At 42.9% G+C, this 18,634-nt stretch overlaps 1 protein-coding gene across 5 annotated transcripts in view; it reads left to right on the forward strand.

Annotated features, from left to right (window-relative positions):
- Nucleotides 1-18,129, forward strand: part of TULP4 (TUB like protein 4) — a 163,915-nt gene extending 145,786 nt beyond the window's left edge. For all 5 annotated transcript variants that reach the window (XM_030022841.2, XM_041125470.1, XM_041125471.1 and 2 more), the window contains 4 exons: nt 32-125; nt 1,768-1,911; nt 6,072-8,662; nt 10,440-18,129. In XM_030022841.2, coding sequence (XP_029878701.1) covers nt 32-125; nt 1,768-1,911; nt 6,072-8,662; nt 10,440-10,556 — 2,946 coding nt within the window. In that variant the 3' untranslated portion in view covers nt 10,557-18,129. The remainder of the gene's footprint in view (nt 1-31; nt 126-1,767; nt 1,912-6,071; nt 8,663-10,439) is intronic.
- Nucleotides 18,130-18,634: the final 505 nt, after the last annotated feature.

An 18,634-nucleotide genomic window follows, 5' to 3' on the forward strand; every position in this document is an offset into this window, starting at 1 on the left:
AGGTGAAAATGATCTTGTTTTTGCTTTGCAGCACAACTACCTAGCTCAGGTCACATCTAATATCTGGGGAACCAAATTTAAAATTGTGGGTTTGGCTGCTTTCCTACCAACTAACCTTGGTGCAGGTAAAAGTAAACTCTATTGATTTTTTGCATGTCACACTCTTTCTAACAAACAACAAACTTATGCCATGTGATTCTTTTTAAGTGATCAAAAGGCTTCTTTAACAAAGCACTTATTTTCTGTGGACAGTAGGAATTAGATTTCACAAAAATCACTGTAACTAAAAGAGATTAAAATCTATAAATACAATAACGAGATGATCAATAAAATGTTAAAAGTCTCAGTTGTAATAAAAAGATTAATTAACAGTCAAGCCCAGACCTTTATTTTTACAGTTTATTTGAACAAAACCCAAACAAATGAAGAAAATTTTTGCAAGGCTATAAAAATTATAGGGTTTAAGTTACTGTAATAGAAATATTTTTAAAAGTCAGATTTTTATAGTCATTTAGCTACTAATTATACCAAAGTAACGTTAAAAAAGCTCTTATAGCATCATGCTCAAGATTCTTCAAGTCAGTGCATAGCCTTATAATATGGTTCTCTTGCTGGAGCATCAGTAAATTGGTAGCCTTCATTAAAAGTAGCAGTTGTCTAATCTCTTGGCCTTCGGTGTACACCATTTCTCCCTAGATAGTCCTCTTGGAAGGAAGAAGGCTAAGTAAAGAACAGGTTACCACCTAGCAGAACTGTGCTCTGAATTGAAATATTAACACAAGTATAGGAGTTTCACGAGCTCTTTGGAAAACTTAATTTTTTCCTGTGTTGCATTATGTAGTTAGATCAGGACTACATAATGATGCCCTGGATGCAGAATTGGTTAAATAGGTATCTTTTGTGGCTATATTGACTACTATCAGACAAGAGATGGAGTCCCAGCTACCGGGGAGAGGACCTTCTCTGGCCCAGCCTCCAGGCATAAGTTGTCCTCCCAGGATGTTGTCACCCTGGGGACAACTGGGGTTAGTACTATAGGGCAGTGGCACCTTCTATTTAATAAAGTGTTATGGAAACCCTTGGGTTTGTTCCAGCCACTTTTTTTTCAAGTAATTTACAATTTTCTGACATCTGCATTTGCAATGATTGTCAAAAGATAGTGTAAGAATGACCCTACCGGGTCAGACCAGGGGTCATTCTCATTCCGTCATTGTCAGTGATGGATAGGTAGGGAGGATATAAGCGTAGAGTAAGTGTATAGTGATAATTCCTTCAAATGTTCTACCAGTCTCCAATGGTTTGGGTCCCAGGGACTTCCTGAGCCAGGAGGGGTTTCTTTGTATGTAGTAACCCTCAACAGATTTCCTTCCTGAGAGCTTTCCAGTTTTCCCCTAAACTCGCATAAGTCAGTAGCAACCTGTGGTGAAGAGTTCCAAAAGTAGAATGGAAAAATTATTTTCCTTCTGTAAAAATAGGTGTGAATACAAGATTAAGTAATTCATTATTTCTGCAGATTATTTAACTACAGAGATGCTGCTTCTATTTAAAGAGAAATAGCTGAAAGTAACAATTTCTTTTATCCTCTTTATGCAAAGTGTTGCATAGTGATTTGGCTAAGAATGGCCCATACATGCATTTGTTCATTAATACATTAAATAAAAATAGTCATAGCCCTTCTGTCTGCTTTAAATTGATTCTTTCTTAGCTGTAGATGCTCTTTGTGTAACAGATTTAATTTTTTTATTTCTTGTTATACTTTTTCTCCAGTAATATATAAAACCAGTTTGCTGCATCTGCAGCCCAGGCAGATGACAATATATCTTCCAGAAGTGCGGAAGATTTCAATGGACTACATTAACCTGCCTGTCTTTAATCCAAATGTTTTCAGTGAAGATGAAGATGATTTACCAGGTAAGGAGGAGCTGGAGGTCTGCCGTGTTATGAGTTAAGCTAGATGGAGGACAGATCACTTGTGTTACTAGCCACCTCTGGTAAACACACAAATCAAAATCCCTTAGTCTGATGGGGTGCTGTAGAACGGAATTAGAATAAGGCTAATATGTATTACGGACATTGTTTTCTAAAATATGTGGAAAATATCATCTGTATAGAGCTGCTAAGTTTCCAGTTCATTGGAAAATTAATCATCTTCTATTTAGTTCGCTAAGAATTCTCTGTAGACTGATGCCTTGCATTCTGCATCTTTGTAGGACAGAATTGTAACGTGTTGGAAGCCCAAAAGGGTCATTCTTGTGACCTGATGGCAGCAAAGCACAGCCTGCTGATAGGAGCTTGGGTTGGAGGGCAGGTTCCCATAAAGCTCAGCCACCCTTTGAGAAGTGGTAAATGCCCATTGGATTTTTATCAATACCAAGTGTTATAGAGAGGCTAAAATAGTAAAGTAGTCTATAAACAAGGGGGATCAGGAAGAATTTCTCATTTCATTGAGATGTAAGGTAGAACATTCAAGCAGTGCAGGGAAGGCTTGGATGCAGGTGATGTGAATGTAAAAGGCAGGTAAAAGGACTGGAAGTACTCAGGACCTCCTCCAATCAAAAAAAAAAAATCATCTTGCCAATAAAATTAACAAATAATAGACAAGAAGATAATTAATACATTTTCAAAATTTTCACATCAGTGAGGGATTCCTGTTGCCAGGTCAAAGGTTTCTGGAACTACAGGAGTGGCCGTCATGCCAATACTCGTTAAGGAGGAAGGATTGTGAGCACTGCAAAGCAATTAAAGGCTTGTGCTAGAGTCTGTTGAAATAAATGGAAATACTCCCATTATTTCAGACCAAGGTTTTGACTGCTGAAAGCACCAAAGCTTGTGTCTGACCCAAGCATCAGAGTAGTCCTCTGGACTTCTAAGGAAATACTTGTGTGCTTAAAATGAAGCCTGTTCTTTCATGATTTTGGGCTTGGCTTGCCTAATTTACGTCTACATGATATTCATCTGTAGGATCTGAAGAGAATAATAGAGACATCGATGATCATATATATATTATGCATAGGAAGCACTCAACATTTTCTATTATGAAACGTGGTCCAAGCTGACAGAAAGTAATACAAAAATTAAATAGAAAATAAAAGTTAATATAAAGTCCTTGCATCCTTTCTTGAAAATTGGATTAGATCTGCAATATCAATTCCTTTTAGAATTAGATTTGCAATATCAATCTCCTTTAAAAGAGCTGAATCGCAGGTTGGTGAACACTACATAAATGTAGGGAAAATTGTTAGAGAGTTTTGCTACAGCTCTTTGAGAAGGCTAGTAAAAGAATCATACTACCCTGTCCTCCATAACAGCCTTCCTCTTCTTGTCCACTTTTTTCTTTCCAGTTTCTTCTGAAAATTCATTTCTGCCTTAGCAAATGGAGGCTACTTAAATCTTCAAAAACATTTTTGGGGATATCCTTTTTTAAAGCCTGCATTTAAAGGAAGAAAGTGCCATGTACTAATGGGAAAAAATATTGCAGTGTAAATAATGATTACATGATAGATTAAAAAGAAATAGTAGAAAGCTGCTCTTGGGCAGTGGAGTGTTAATAGTGAGGTACTCCTGGGACAGGTGTTTTTTAATGTAGTCAGTAAAGATTTGGCAAGGCAAATGGACAGTGAATTGATTTAACTTGCAAATTATGCAAACAAATCAATTAAAAACCACTGGAGAACTGAAAAAAAGTTGGATTTAAGCACTTTGGGATATTAAGCAACACTGAGAAGAATGAGATTTTCTTTGATAAGGCACTTAATACCCATGACAGCAACATTCTGAGTTTCTCAAGCCAAGCTAACTATTAAACCTCAAGCTTTGGCAGATAAATTACGAACCTGCAGGGTTCAGCATGAAAGCACGGCCTGCCAGCCAGCCACAGAACCACACTGCCTTAGGGTCAGTTAAGTTTAGTTGTCAGTCTTCTAAAGGAACGAATAGAACTACCGTAAAAATTTGCCAGCATAGCCGCAGACCTGTCTGTATACCTACCATATTCATGACTGGTGCTGATAAAAGCCTAATGCTATCAAAAATGTAATTATAGGGCATAGGTAGATGACTAGAATTTTAATTAGAAATTAATTAGGAACTGGGCAGTGGCTGGAGGAGTCCTGACTAATGGATCTCTTGCCTGATCTGGTCTTGCAAATCAGAGGTCTCCACAGAATCCGGGACGGCACACTTAAATGATTCTGGATATGACTCCAGGATCCTGGATATTACACTAGTCTCTTTTCTTCCTATAAAGCTGCTGATGCAACTTGCTTGTTATTTTCTGAGAGTTTTATACAGGAAAACTAATAAAGAATCTGCAAGATTCTTGGGGGTTTTAATATAGTATTTACTGTTCCCCCTCATTATTATATTTTGTTCCTTCTTATCTTGACTTCTGCACCTGTACTTGGTTCCAGTGTCCTCGTTTCCCTGCCGCGCTCCAGCTTTTTCAGTGGTAGTTCCTGTTGGAATCACTCTCACCGCTTTTTGCAAAAGGAATTGCAAGCAATTGAGCAAGCTCCATGCTTCTGCTTAAAATAATCAGAATTGCTTCTTGCCTTACTGTCACTTGTTCACCACCACCACCACGTGTGGGAAACTTTTCCTATATACATTTGCTTCTTCTCACATTTCTGATTGCAGCCTGTCCAAACATTGACGCTGAAGTTGCCCTGACTACAGTACCCACTTCTTGAATCTCTCTGGCTTCCCATCTATTTCCTCACATATTTTCCGTACAAATCTTCTTTCAAGAACTTTTATAAGTTTTGTCTGTATTTCATTCCATTGTATTCCTCTCTTCATATTTCATCTTCCTTCTTCTTGCATTACTGATTACTTTGTCACCCACGATACTCAAGAGATAATACTACTTCCTTTTTCCCAACTGTTGTCTGTATTCTCCAGCTTTCCTAAGGTCATTGACTCTGGGGACATTATACTAGATACTATACAGTGCCTGTCTTTGACTTTCTTTTTATTTTCCTCCACTTCTTTTTTCTTTTCTTGATGACAACAAACATCCTAGTCAAAACTGCTGTCAGGTCAGGGCAGGCTTGAGGAGCATCGTTTCATCTTCCTCCTGAAGCTGGGTCTAGCATGGCACAGTGATACCTGACTGGCTCTAGAGGGAGTCAGCCTGGGCCAGCGGGGACTTTTTTGTGCCTCACCATCAGGTGGCAGCAGCTCTAGAGGAAGCCAGGAAGCCATGTTAGTGGCCCTAGATCTAGGGGCAAAGAAGAGGTGGCAGCAGCCACAGGTCTGTGACTGGATTTTCCTTTCTGTTGTTTGTTGATGTATTTATTATCAAAAAACCTCCCTGAAAACTATTGAGTCGTGATTCAGCAAAACTTTTATTGATTTGAGTACCAGTGGTTAAAATTGGCTGATAAGCGAATGGTAATTCAGACCCATCAGGTAAACTCCTTGCTCTGTGAAAGTCCATGGCAATCATAGTGTAGACTGAAAGTGAGCTCTGAACTTTACCTCTGAAGCATCACTACCAAGAAATTACTTTAAAGTTGACTACCAGCTGTTACAACGGGAATCAGTGGAGACAGGCTAGCTTACTTGTTCAAGCTAAGGTCTCATCCATTGATTTTAAGATCTGATAGCAGTCCATCCAAATGCAGCAGAGCGCTTAAGCAAGTGCATAAAGATAGCAGGTATTTTAAAAGTCAAGGGGAAAGTGGAATGACAAATTACAAAACACGTGCAGTGTTTTTTTCTTCCAACTAGCTTTAAAAAACAATTTCCCCCTAGTTTCTGGATTTTATGTCAACGCTGCCATGAAGTTTTCCCGTTAAATGTTTTTTAGCAACCTGAAGGTCTTCCCTAGGTGCTGAAGAAAACCCCAAAATACGTGCAACACTGCTTCAGGAAAATTCCCTATTTCAGTGCCTGTTACCCAACCGCTTGCATAACCGCTGCAGTCAGCGAAGGCTCGCGGCCCCTCGCCCCTCAGGGCCCGGGGCTGGGGCGGCCCCCCAGCACAGGCCTCGCCGCCACCATGGCGTGCGAGGGGCCCCGGGGCAGAGGAGGCCGGGACGGCGGGTGACGCGCTGTGTTGTTCGTTGCAGTGCCCGGCGCCCCCGGTGCCCCCGCCAGCAGCCCGCCGTGCACCGTCAACATCCCCATCGCCCCCATCCACAGCTCAGCCCAGGCCATGTCACCCACGCAGAGCATCGGCCTGGTCCAGTCGCTGCTGGCCAATCAGAACGTGCAGCTGGATGTGCTGGCCAATCCGCCGGTGGAAGCGGGGGGTGAGGGGGCGGGGCCTTTCCCGGGGCCGCCAGGCCGCTTTCCTGGGGCGGGGGCGCTGGCTGGGGGGGAGCTGGGCCGCGCCGCCCCCGCGCCCCCCGCCCTGGCCCCGCCGCCCCCCGCGCCCCCCGCCATCGCCCTGGCCGACCTGCGGGACCACGGCGACCGCGAGCACGAGCCCCCGGCCAAGGCCAAGGCCCCACGGCCGGCGCCGCAGCTTCTGGAAGGGGACGCCGTCGTCTTCGGGGCCGCCCAGGAGCTGCAGCTGAACAAGATGAACCCCCCGCCGCCCTACCCCGGCACCATCCCCGCAGCGCCGACCGCCGCCCTGCCGCCCCCGCCCGGCCCCCCGCAGCCGCCCCTCGACCTCTGCCTGAAAAAGGGGGAGTTCTCCCTCTACCCCGCGGGGCACTACCAGACGCCCCTGGGGTATGAGCGGATAACGACGTTCGACAGCAGCGGCAACGTGGAGGAAGTGTGCCGGCCTCGCACCAGGATGCTCTGCGCCCAGAGCACCTACACCCTGCCGGGGCCTGGCAGCTCCGCCACCTTGCGCATCACCGCTGCCGAGAAGAAGATGCAGCAGCCGTGCGCCAGTGCCACCCTAAACCGGCTCACGGTCCCCCGGTACTCCATCCCAACAGGGGACCCGCCGCCCTACCCTGACATCGCCAGCCAGCTGTCCCAGGGCAGAAGCATCACGCAGAGGCTGGACAGCAGTATCATTCATGCGACTCTGCGGAGGAACAGCCGAGAGGCAGCCCTGAAAATGGCTCAGCTGGTGGAGGGTCAGAGAGCCACCTTGCAACTTCCCCCAAAAGCCAAGAGCAATGTTGTGACGGCGCAGTACCAGCAGAGAGTACCCACCGCCTTGTACACCTGCAGCCAATGCAGCAGCAGCAGCGGTGGCGGTGGCGGCGGCAGCAACGCGAGCGCTGGTGGTGTGGGCAACATCACTAGTGCCAATGCTAGTAGCAGCACTTCCAGTATTGGTGGCATGAGACCTGATCTGAGCACAGGGAGCACCTCCCAGCACAGCTCTGTCATCGCTCACTCTGTCAGTACTTCGCCTCTGGCCTCCCAGTCCTCCTACAGCTTGCTGAGCCCACCTGACAATTCCCGTGACCGAGCGGATTACATCAACTCTGCCTTCACGGAGGATGAGGCCCTTTCTCAGCACTGCCCAGTGGAGAAAACAATACGTCACGTACCCGTGTCCTTGACGGAGGCTGCCCTTGGTGTAAAACGGCCACCGCCGTACCAGTGGGACCCTATGGTGAGTGAAGAGATATGGGTTCCTCAGGAAAGGACATCTCAGAGCTCAGTGCCCAACCCTCTAAAACCTACTCCTCTCATCATCGGTCAAGCTCAACATCTGGATATGTCTCGAGTGCCGTTTGTTTCCCCCAAGTCACCAACCAGTCCCACTGCCACTTTCCAGACGAGTTACGGGGTCGGAGTACCTTACCCAGGAAGCTACAGTGCCCCTCCCCTTCAGGGAATGCAGCCCCCCTGCTCCCCCAAAGAAGCTCTGGCCCCAACACAGTTTGCACAGCAGGAGCCCACAGTTGTGCTTCAGCCAGGTTATCCATCCAACCTCTCCTATTGCCCTTTGCCACCCATGTACCCAGGAAGTAGCGCCTGCTCTAGTTTACAGCTGCCACCAATCGCCTTGCACCCATGGAGCTCCTACAGCGCCTGTCCACCCGTACAGAACCCCCAGGGCACCTTGCCCCCCAAGCCACTCCTCGTGGTGGAGAAGCCAGTGATGTCTCCCCCGCCGGCAGAGCTGCAGGGCCACGTGGGCACAGAAGTAATGGTGGAGACGGCAGACACCTTCCAGGAGGTGCTCTCCTTGACGGAAAGCCCCATCCCTCAAAGGACGGACAAATTTGGCAAGAAGAGCCGGAAGCGCCTGGACAGTCGAGCTGAGGAAGGAAATGTGCAGGCTATCACCGAGGGCAAGGTCAAAAAGGAGGCAAGGACGCTGACCGACTTCAATTCGCTAATATCCAGCCCTCGACTGGGGAGGGAGAAGAAGAAGGTCAAGAGCCAGAAAGACCAGCTGAAGTCCAAGAAGCTAAACAAGACCAATGAGTTTCAGGACAGTTCGGAGAGCGAGCCAGAGCTTTTTATCAGCGGGGATGAACTGATGAACCAGAGCCAGGGCAGCAAAAAGGGTTGGAAAACCAAAAGGAGTTTGAGGACAGCCAGTGAGCTGGACGAATTCAAGTGCCGGAAGGCCAGTGAGAAGGAGGATGGGAGGCTGGGGAGCCAGGGCTTTGTGTACGTGATGGCCAACAAGCAGCCACTGTGGAACGAGGCAACGCAAGTCTACCAGCTGGACTTCGGAGGGCGGGTGACCCAGGAGTCAGCAAAAAACTTCCAGATTGAGCTGGAAGGACGACAGGTAGGAGGGGGTGGCACACGCGGGCCGGGGTGTGGGAAAGCCATGCCAGAAATAAGCTCTGCCTCTCACATGGCCGACTGCCTTGCACTCATGTTAGCTGCTCTGTGAAAAAAGCCTTTGCCACATGGTTGATAAAAACCAACAATCAAAGGTCTAAATTCAGAATGGAGGGTGAAGTTTAGTTGTAAAGTAAACGTACAAAATATGTTTGGTCTTACTGCAGTCGGACATGGGAATAAGGGCCTCCTTTAGTCTCACTGGCTCTCGCTGCTGAAGGTAGGTGGGTTTTGTAATAAACACAACAGATCTCCCCAACGGTAGCTGCATTTGCTGTCGGTGGTTGTGGATAGCAGCTAGCTGAGTGAACACTGCTCCCTTCTTGCGATGCTCACAAAGGTTAGCCAGTCAGCAGATAGCTAAGGCAGAGACAATGGATGGGCAGTTAGGTTCCCTCCATGGTGAAATTTCCCCTTGTGGGTTACCAGGCCTCTGGGGCTGGTTCTTAATGCTAGAGAAGGGAGGCACTGACCCTCCCAAAACAAAGTGCTCCTGGGCCACTTCTGAACCGCCTGTGGGTAAACTAATCTACAGATAGTTCAAAACATCAAAACATTCAATTTTAGGCTCTCTCACCTTGGCCCAAGTGGGATGTTACTACACCAAACGCAGGCTATTAAGTGGTACTAATCAGCAGGACATTGGACTGAGACTCAGGAGACACATATTTATTTCCTTGTCCAGCTGTCCCATCTCTATAAGTCACTTTTGATTTATTAAAGGCATCAAGGCTCTCAACTCCCTCTGATGTAACTTGGGAGTTCGATGTCTTAAATATCCAACATGCATGACCGGTGGTAGTCACTTGGTTTTGTTTGTCTGTAACAGCAGCTCATTAAAAAGGCAGTGATCAGAGCCATTTATACCCTTTTCTTCTTCAGTTAAATGGCTATGGATACATGCCCATGGGCGGGCAGCTGTGCAAAATGACCCAGGCACAGGTTTTGTTCTTGGGGAAGCAAAGCCTGACATGGCTTGCACAGACAGCCTCCATTCTAGCTCAAGGATCTTCACTGTAGAGCAAATACAATCTGGGCTTCTGGTGAAGTGAATGAAAAAGCAGTAATAATAGGCCAAACTTCAGATATTCCCTGTGGAAGAAGAACAACCAACCTGACTAGCCTTGCTTTACATTTCAAACAGCTCCCACTGCCCCTTTGCTAATTCATTCTCAGTGTAATTATGTGCTAGTGAAGTTTATGCAAAGGAAAACATAACTGCCAAGAACATACAGCTTAACGGCTATGAAGTGCTGGAGTCAGGAGATTGGTTATTCCCCTTCCCTGAAAGCTCCTTTCTTTGAAAACAAAATCTGTTTTCCTGGTGGGCTGATGATAGGATCTCTCCAAGGGAGAGAATGGTATTTTCCTGCAGGAAGCATGATGCTGGTGTAACCAACATCTGCTGAAGTACTTGGTGACAATCTACTTACACCAATGCTGTATACAGTCTAGCATGTTTTAAAGCTCCATTTAGTCTATAGAGTCAAATATTGCAGTCAAATACTCTATACAGACCAATAGCACAGTGCTCTTACTCTTCTTTGGCATCATACCCCATTCTGTGAATAGCCCCATTCGTATTAGCTCAAGAGGTAAGGTGTTCACACAAAGGAGCAAAAACATTTTGCTTTTATTCTTCTCCGGTTCCTTTTCTGTGGTTCACTTTTTTTGACCTTGTTCTCTCTTTGCTTCCCTCCTCCTCTTCCCCTGCTTCCCAGGTGATGCAGTTTGGAAGGATTGATGGCAATGCTTACATTTTGGACTTTCAGTATCCATTTTCTGCAGTGCAAGCCTTTGCTGTTGCTCTGGCTAATGTGACTCAACGCCTCAAATGAACAAGCAGAGACTGGAGAGAGGAAAATGTTAACCTTCTCGTGAAGTCCAAACCGGAAAATGTCAGGGCAGCCTGCTTTAGGTGTGCAGAGGTGCCTGGGAGTGAAGGCAGTAAAACTGGAAAAGTCTCTTGGTGCCCAACAGAAGGGCATTAACTCTAATCAGTCATGGGATAGAGGGTGGGGGGCTGTTTTCTGTTTTGTTTGTTTATTCGTTTGTTTGTTTTCAGGTGTTTTTTTTCTTTTTAAGCATTGTGCTGGGTCTCAGAAAGAGCGAAGGGTTGAGAGCCATTCAGTGTTACGTGGAGAAGTGTGGCTTTTGGCTTGTTGTGGTGGTTCTGCCGTGTTTGCTACAGTAGCTGATGTAAGCTCATAGGGGGATTTAAAAAGACTGCTCTTTTTGATAGACTGCCTTATATCATGCTGTTCTTTTTAAAACAGGGAACATAACTTTTTTTCTGGTCCAGTTTGTACTACTACTCCTACTACTACTCCTCTACTACTACTACATCAGTGATAGCAGCAAAAAAAGAAAAAAAAGAAGCTATAATACTTGAAGACACGTGTTTCTTCTCTGATCTCTGATAACAACTGAGCACTACAAGTTCCAAGGAGGCTTATGTAGGTCAATGTTTAATTTATAAATAATGATGTATCAGAAGAGAAACAATTGTTACCAATGGCTGGTTTAAAAACCCAGTGTATCGAAGAAGTTGATGTCTGCTTGTTTTGTGTGCTGTTATTGGGGATAAACATCTTTCAGTAGGTGACAGAAGATAGAGGAGGAAATAACTACGAGCGTTGCTTCTTTTGTTATTGGGGATAAACATCTTTCAGCAGGTGACAGAAAATAGGGGAGGAAATAATCATGAGCGTTGCTTCTTTGCTCATATTGATCAGCAGTATTCTCTGATTTGGCCTGTAGTTGGGAGAGGTACAGTGTGACCAGATGTACCTCTAAGGCCATGCCTGTACATGCTCCTCATTTAAATGTGTTTACACTTTATAAACAGTCTTTCAAGTGAATGAGAAGGCCTGGTGTATTCAGTCTTCTTAGCAATCAGTATCAATCAAGTTCTACAACAGTGTATCAGTGCTTGAATTAGGAAGGAGACAGAAGTGTAGCAAGTCATTACAAGAAGCAATTTCATCAGAAAAGCAATTTCATTACAGCAAACAACATCATGGCTGGCTGGAGAACAAATGAGTTGAAAGAGGAAGGAAAAATTGGACGGAATCATCCCTTTTATCACCTAGCTACTCAGGTAGTCTTTGTGACTGTGGTTTGAGAATATAATGCTCCAGCTAAGATCAGGAAGCCAAAGTTTACATGGAATGTTACAGAGGAAGGCTTAATAACCATAGCATGACTCTCTGCAGTTCCTTCTGGTGGACATGCAGACCTGTTGAGCATTTCAGAAGGGTTGCTTGCACAGAAGAGTTTCTGTGTTGTCCATGTGTTGTGCACATATTTATTTGCTTTCTCTCTTTCCTCCTTGCCTGCATTTTTCTACGGAATATGTTTTTGTATGGGAGTAGTTTCCCCAGTAATACACAAAACCTGAAACTATTCATATAATGATTTGGACATTAGATTACAAAACATAACTGCAGATATCCTTCAGAAATTACTCTTTTGAAGTGAAAGGCACACTGAGAAAGATATGTTGGTTGAGGTGTTGATGGCTGCTTTGTCTTTGTCTTTCATCCACACTTTAACTTCTTACTTGAAAAATTTGGTATAACTTAAGATGAATAGGCGCGATTTTCTCTTTGCTTTTCTTAAATCCTAATGGTAGGGCAGATGTGTGTTGCATTTGATTCGTTCTAGAGGAACATATCGCATAAGATAAGACCCTGCTGTAGTAGAAGTTACCAACATGCAGTGAGCTTGTAACTTCTGTTCTGCTGAGGCTTCTAGAGCTGTACAGCACAGAGGGAGTAATGCCAGTCAGAGAGGAGTTTCAGAGAGTTGCCAAGGGAGATGACAAGGCAGAGCATCCACAGGTAATGTCCCGCAGGGTAAATCCAGGAAAAACCACCTGCAAGATGGTTTCCTTGGAGGGAGGAAGCAGAGGTAGCACGGAAGGAGGGGGGAAGTAGATGGTACCATGCCTGTATTATCCCAAAGCTCAGCAGCTTCTACTTGTGTGTGGGAGTGGTCAGGCACAACATTCCCCTTGGCATCTAGCAGATTGTTGTTTGCTTTAATGAATTCATTTTGTTTCCATCAGTTGTCTGGGCCCATTTGTATTCTTCCTCACGTGCATGATTTATTCAGCAGTTTGAATGCCTGTATGTATAATGAGTGTGGAACAGAGGAACCGAAATGGATTTGGTTCTGGTCCCTTTAAATCAGTGGAAGTGTTTCCCTTGGATTTTTGTGGAGGAAGCACTATTAAGCCCTTTGTCTATATTGAGTTACACGCTGTACAAACAGTAGGTTGAATTCTCAGTTCACTGATTCCAATGCACAAGGAGGAAAGTTGGCTGATAAGAGAGTCCTCACCTGCCTTAACGTCTGTGCTAAGCTTTCATACCCGAATTAGAGTATAACAGGCACACACTGAACACCGTAAGAGAAGAAACATAGCATGGCTTGCTTGCTGAGGGAAGGGCCACTCAGTCACATTTTAGAAATCTTCAGCTGGAAGAAACATCAGTTGTAGTTTTAAGCCAAAATTGTTAGTACATGGAAACAACGTTAATGTTTTTTCTGAACAAAATCTAATCTAAATAGAAGGACTTCTGCATGCAGTTTCTTTAACCTTCCAGGGAATAGTATTCCTCTTCACTTGGTTCATTGCCAAATTTTTCCGATTATCAACAGTTTTATGCTAATGGAGAACCAAGAAATGAAACCCGATACAACAAGTAGCAGAGTTAGTAATTTGGTTTCATTGGCCTGGGTCGTGATTGTGTTCTTCTGATGGCACTTACAAAGAGCTTTGGCATAGAAAGAGACCTGGTTTCTGCCCCAGCAAAGCACAAGGAATAATTATAAAAAATTGGGAAAATAAATGTAATTTCCACTATCCTTCCCATTTACTTCTCAGAAAATCCTGTAGGATAAGGTAATCTTTTATCTTTTTGAAAATAATGTAACAGAGTCCCTTTAATTGAGGATTTTAATCATGTAGAGAATACCCAGTATTAGAGAGAGAAAATACTCTCAAATATATAGAATTTTAGTGAAAGGAATGGGAATTATGTAAATGTCTGAGTGTGCGACTGGATCCTAAATTATACAAAGAACAAGTGAAAGTGACAGTTGGTTTATTTTTCTTTGAGATACAATATAGGAAACTAATTTAAAAGCTCCCCCCCGCCCCCAATAATCACTTAAATCCTGAAGATCGCTATTGCATTCAACCAAAAGATAGATATTACATTTTATATTCTGTTAGTAAAACCCAGGTTTTCTGTAGATAGCTAAGTTCTTCTAGGAAGAATGTAGCAAAGTGTTCAGAAATATCTCATTCTTTTATACATACAGTAATTTCCAGTAGTTAAGTATGTTTTTTCCAAAGTTTTTTTTAGTTGTGCAATAATTGTGACAGTCTAGGGGTTTTATGGGTTTTTTGTTGGGTTTTTTGTTGGTTTTTCTTTTTTTTTTTTTTTAGGGAGTTTAGAGTGGTTTTTTAAAGATAATTTAATGCAGATTTCCTGTTGATGTCCAAAAGACAAATTATTTATCTTCTGTAATGTAATAAGTGATTTAGGGATTATTTTATTAGTATGTATCAGTGAGTTATACACACTTTCTTATTTATATTTAAAGAGCATCTTTGTAAGTAATTGTTTGCTAGCAGTGTGTTTTGCTGCAAGAAGTTAAAAATGCATATAGGAAGACCTGTTTTTGCTGGATAGTATGCAAAATTTCATAATGCAGGCAGGCAAAAATATTTTTTTGGCAGCTGAACACAGTGAGTTTGCTGTGGAGGACCGTGTAGACTACAGAGTGTAGATGACTTCTTTGGGACCTGCAGAAATCTGTCCTTCTCCACTGTTTTCCTCCTTTGTTTCTAACTGTATATTTCAGTTGGGAGTGGTTTTAAAAATACAAGGCTTGATTTGCTTTCCCTCATCTTGGTACAGTGCTTTTTCTTGAGATGTAAAATAAGGTAGGTTATGTGATAAAAGAGGATATAACGATATAGGCTCAGTTTGTAAGAAGTTCATTGCATAGTTTAGTAGGGTTTGGCAATGGCATAATTCAGTGCTATGCAGAGATACAAGCAAACTGGCTTCGAATAAGGTAGCTGAGGCACAAGAAATAGCATAGCAGTAGATGCGTTTTCCTCTGCTCAGACTAATAACACTCCTTCTTCAGCTGGGCTCAGCTGATTCCAACACAGCCACAGTGCTTCTGATATCTGAGCTAGCATTGCACAGAGCTGATGGAGCTGAGCCCTGACACTGCCTGCAGCAGCTTTGCCTCTTCAGGAGGCTCCATCGGAGACCTGGTGGAGCAGGCGTTCCTCCACTCCTCCTTCTAGGTCTGCTCCAAGAGCAGCGTGAAGCTGCCATGGGGTTTGGCTGCAGCAGCTTTGGGCAGAGAAAGCCCTGATGCCAGCCAGTGGCCATGGTGGCCATCTGAAGTCAGAATCTGCTCCACTGGAGCTGCAAAGGTCTGCAACAGAAAACCTGATTCCTTTGAAAAAATATGGCTTATGTCCTCGAAATATAGCTCCTAACAGAGTCTAAAAATTTGTACTTAAAAGTCTGATGCGAAGTGCACCATGTATGGAGGGGCAAATTTTAGCTTGAAACAGTAAGAATATCATGTTTCTGCAACACCCTAAGAAACTACGAGAAGGAGGGGGGTGAAAGAGGGGAAAAAAGGAATTTTCACGTTAATAATTTTGCACTCAGTTCCAGAGGCAGCAGTAACATGTGCCACGGGCTGCCTGAATATCAGTGAATCTGCACACAGGTTCATCTCAGTTAGATAAACTTTCTGTGATGCAACCACAAGTAAAACAGTTTCTCATTTCTCTCTCCAGTTTTGTTCCATTGTTTTTATGAAGATGCATGAAGGTCTACAGGTGTCAGACAAAGATTTCTGACTTTGCTGAACCTTGAGCCTAGACTTTCCGTAGGTCCAGGCTTTCTTTGTTGTGTCTTTTTAGTGTCCTCTCAGAAATTCCAAACAGATTTCGGACCTTGCCTGATTGTTGCTTCAGACAATTTCTGTGCATTTGCTTTTTGCAGCCTGATGTGTGTGATCCTATGTTATCTTGGTGCCCTGTTACCTGTCAGAAACAGTTTAAATCCTCATACGAAGAGAGCGGCATGTGCAAAAACTGATTTGATTGAGAGAAAGGAGAGAGAAGACAAAGTAAGTTTTCACTAGCTTTAAAGAATGTGTTTCCCAGAGCAACAGTTTGGAAATTACACATTTCTGCAGAACCCAAACCACTCCAAACCAGTAAATCTGACTTGGAGATTAGTAGCAGATGAGTCGCTTGCGTGACATGCTGACAGAGGGCTAACTTCTAGCCTCACCACATGGTTACACCAAGATACGTAAGAGAGTAGAATCCAACCCAAAATGTACTTTCCCTTTACTGTGTGATTATAAAGAATTACGTATATGACCCATATATCCACTTAAGAAAATTATAAAGCATTAGCCAACAACTATATCAACAGTTCTGTATAACTCCCTTGAATGCTAGAAGTAAAATCCTGGCCACAGAGTAGTCATTCAGATTTTTGCCTTTGATTCCCATTTCTAGGATTCCATCACAGGTGAGCAAGCTGTTTATGTTATCTAGAGATTGGCATAATGGTTTTCCCAGTATAAGAGAGCAAGTGTTACCATACCGCTGACAAAAATGGAAAACTTCTGGTAGATGAATTTTTTCATTTTCAAGTCCCTTCACCTTCAAGGCAAGCACAATCCTCCATCAGCAAATACCAATTTAGAGTCCTGCTACCCTCAGGAATAGTTGCAGGTAGGTGCCACAGGTTCTCTTTGCAGGATTGGAATTTACATGCACCATTCTCGAAGGAATAAGATTAATTACTACTTGTGAACAATGGGCTATGTGAATTATTTTATCTTTGTATTTATTTAATTTTCTTCTAAAAAAAATCCTGCAGAGAAGTTTTAAGATTAAAAGACTCAGCTTTGTGTGTTGCCTGGTATCTCTGAAGATACATCAGGAGATAATTTCTTTGGGTAGTTTGATTCTGTTTCTGCATCTAGAAAATTAGATTTTTAAGACAAAAGCAATTAACCAAATAAAAGAATGAAATAGGATTCAGTGAAGCAATTCTTGCCAAGAAAATTAAAAACTTCACCCTTCAACTTTTGATTTTGCAAATGTATCTATAATGAGGAATTTGTGCTTCAAGGCAAATTGATTGTTGTGGAGCACTATGCAAGTGCACAGATTTGCTGACCCAGAGCTGTCTGCAGGATCAAAACAACATGATTTTGTGAGACTTAAATAAATGAAAATACTGAATACTTACCTATCCGGAGTGTTCAGTGAAAAAATTAGATGGTATGATGTTAAAGCCTGCCAGCTTATTCTTAATCCTTGCCCTCCAGTTTACATTATTACAAATTTAAAAATATGATCTGATTCAGCAATTCTGAATCCTGACAAATGTTGTCTATTTGTGGAATGTTTATCTTACTGGCCAAGTAGATGGTTTAAGACATGGATTAAGATTAAAGTAATGATAAAAGAGAAACATTTTTTAACAGTGTGCAGACACCTGAGTTTCAAGTATTTCATTGGAATAGTGCTCGGTGTGTAATTCCTACCTGTGTTGTTTCAAGCTATTTGTTCGGAACTTTCCTAATTTTCCCTTTGTTTCTTTTTTTTGCTTGATACATGTTTTGCCTTTGATTGCCTTTTGTTTCACTATTTCTGCATTCACTGCTTCTTTTTCTATGTTGTGCGTTTGGGGAAGGGTATGTTTGTTCAAGATCTCGATGTTTATTGTAGATAAAATATATGGTGTTGTGGAATAGCATGGGGATGCATTTGATTGAAAAGGCACTGTAGTGTTTCCTGAAAAAGAAGGGGAGTTGCATTTGTCTATAAATGCATTATTTTGGTACTATAACTTTGAACATGATTTGGGTTTTTTTTCTTTTTTTTCTTTTTTTTTCTTTTTTTTTAATTTAATGAGCATATAGTCATGCAGGTGCATGCATTCTGAAGCTAGCAAGCCCAGCATGTTTTTTCTTAAGGCTTTTGAAAATTTGGTACACAGTGTGTGTACTTTTACATACCTGTACTATTTTTTAAATATATTTTTTGGAATCTCAAGTTTTCTTTTTTTTTTTTTCTCCTCAGTATACCATGGTATACCTGGTTTCCATTGTACTTAAAAACTACCCTGATCTGCCTCTCCTTTTATGTATCTTGTGTAATAGATTTTGCAGGAGGTGCCTAGAAAGCATTGTTGGTTTCCCTATAAAAAATGTGGTTTGTCCAAATTCTTTACTGTCTACATGATTGAGAGATGGACTGATTGCCCTATTTTTCCTTGATGATTTGGAGTTGTAAGAGTTGTCCAGCTGTTGCTTAATAAAATTTTGCAGACTAGAAAATTCCTGACTTGTTTTTGTTGCATTCTGCATCTTGTCAAGCACCTGAAATACTTTTAAAGCAGATGACAAATCTGCACTGGAATGACCTGAATAATAAATAGCCAGATGCCATTATGCTTTCTCTTTTCAATAACTGTATCCACCAAGTTCCACTGAACCTGCTGCGTGTACCAGCCCATCATACTTTGTGTCATTCATATGGGAGGACGGATGGAAAAGATTTTGTGGTAATAATGTTTCTGTCTGCCTGGATATCAGCCAATTCTTGTGCTATTTCTCCTCTGCTTGCTTTCCTTTTTAAGGAAATTACTTTGGGGGTTTGTGGTACTTCTCATTTTGTCATGGATAGACTGGAAACTTTAACATTACCACAAGGGATTCCTCTGTCCTGTCATCTTTAACAACAGAATAAAATGCTGTGATGGCCAGTTGTGGTGGGTTGACCCTGGCTGGATGCCAGGTGCCCCCCAAAGCCGCTCTATCACTGCCCCCCTTAGCTGGACAG

This window comes from Aquila chrysaetos, chromosome 8, assembly GCF_900496995.4.
Source record: "Aquila chrysaetos chrysaetos chromosome 8, bAquChr1.4, whole genome shotgun sequence".
NCBI classification, from domain to species: domain Eukaryota; kingdom Metazoa; phylum Chordata; class Aves; order Accipitriformes; family Accipitridae; genus Aquila; species Aquila chrysaetos.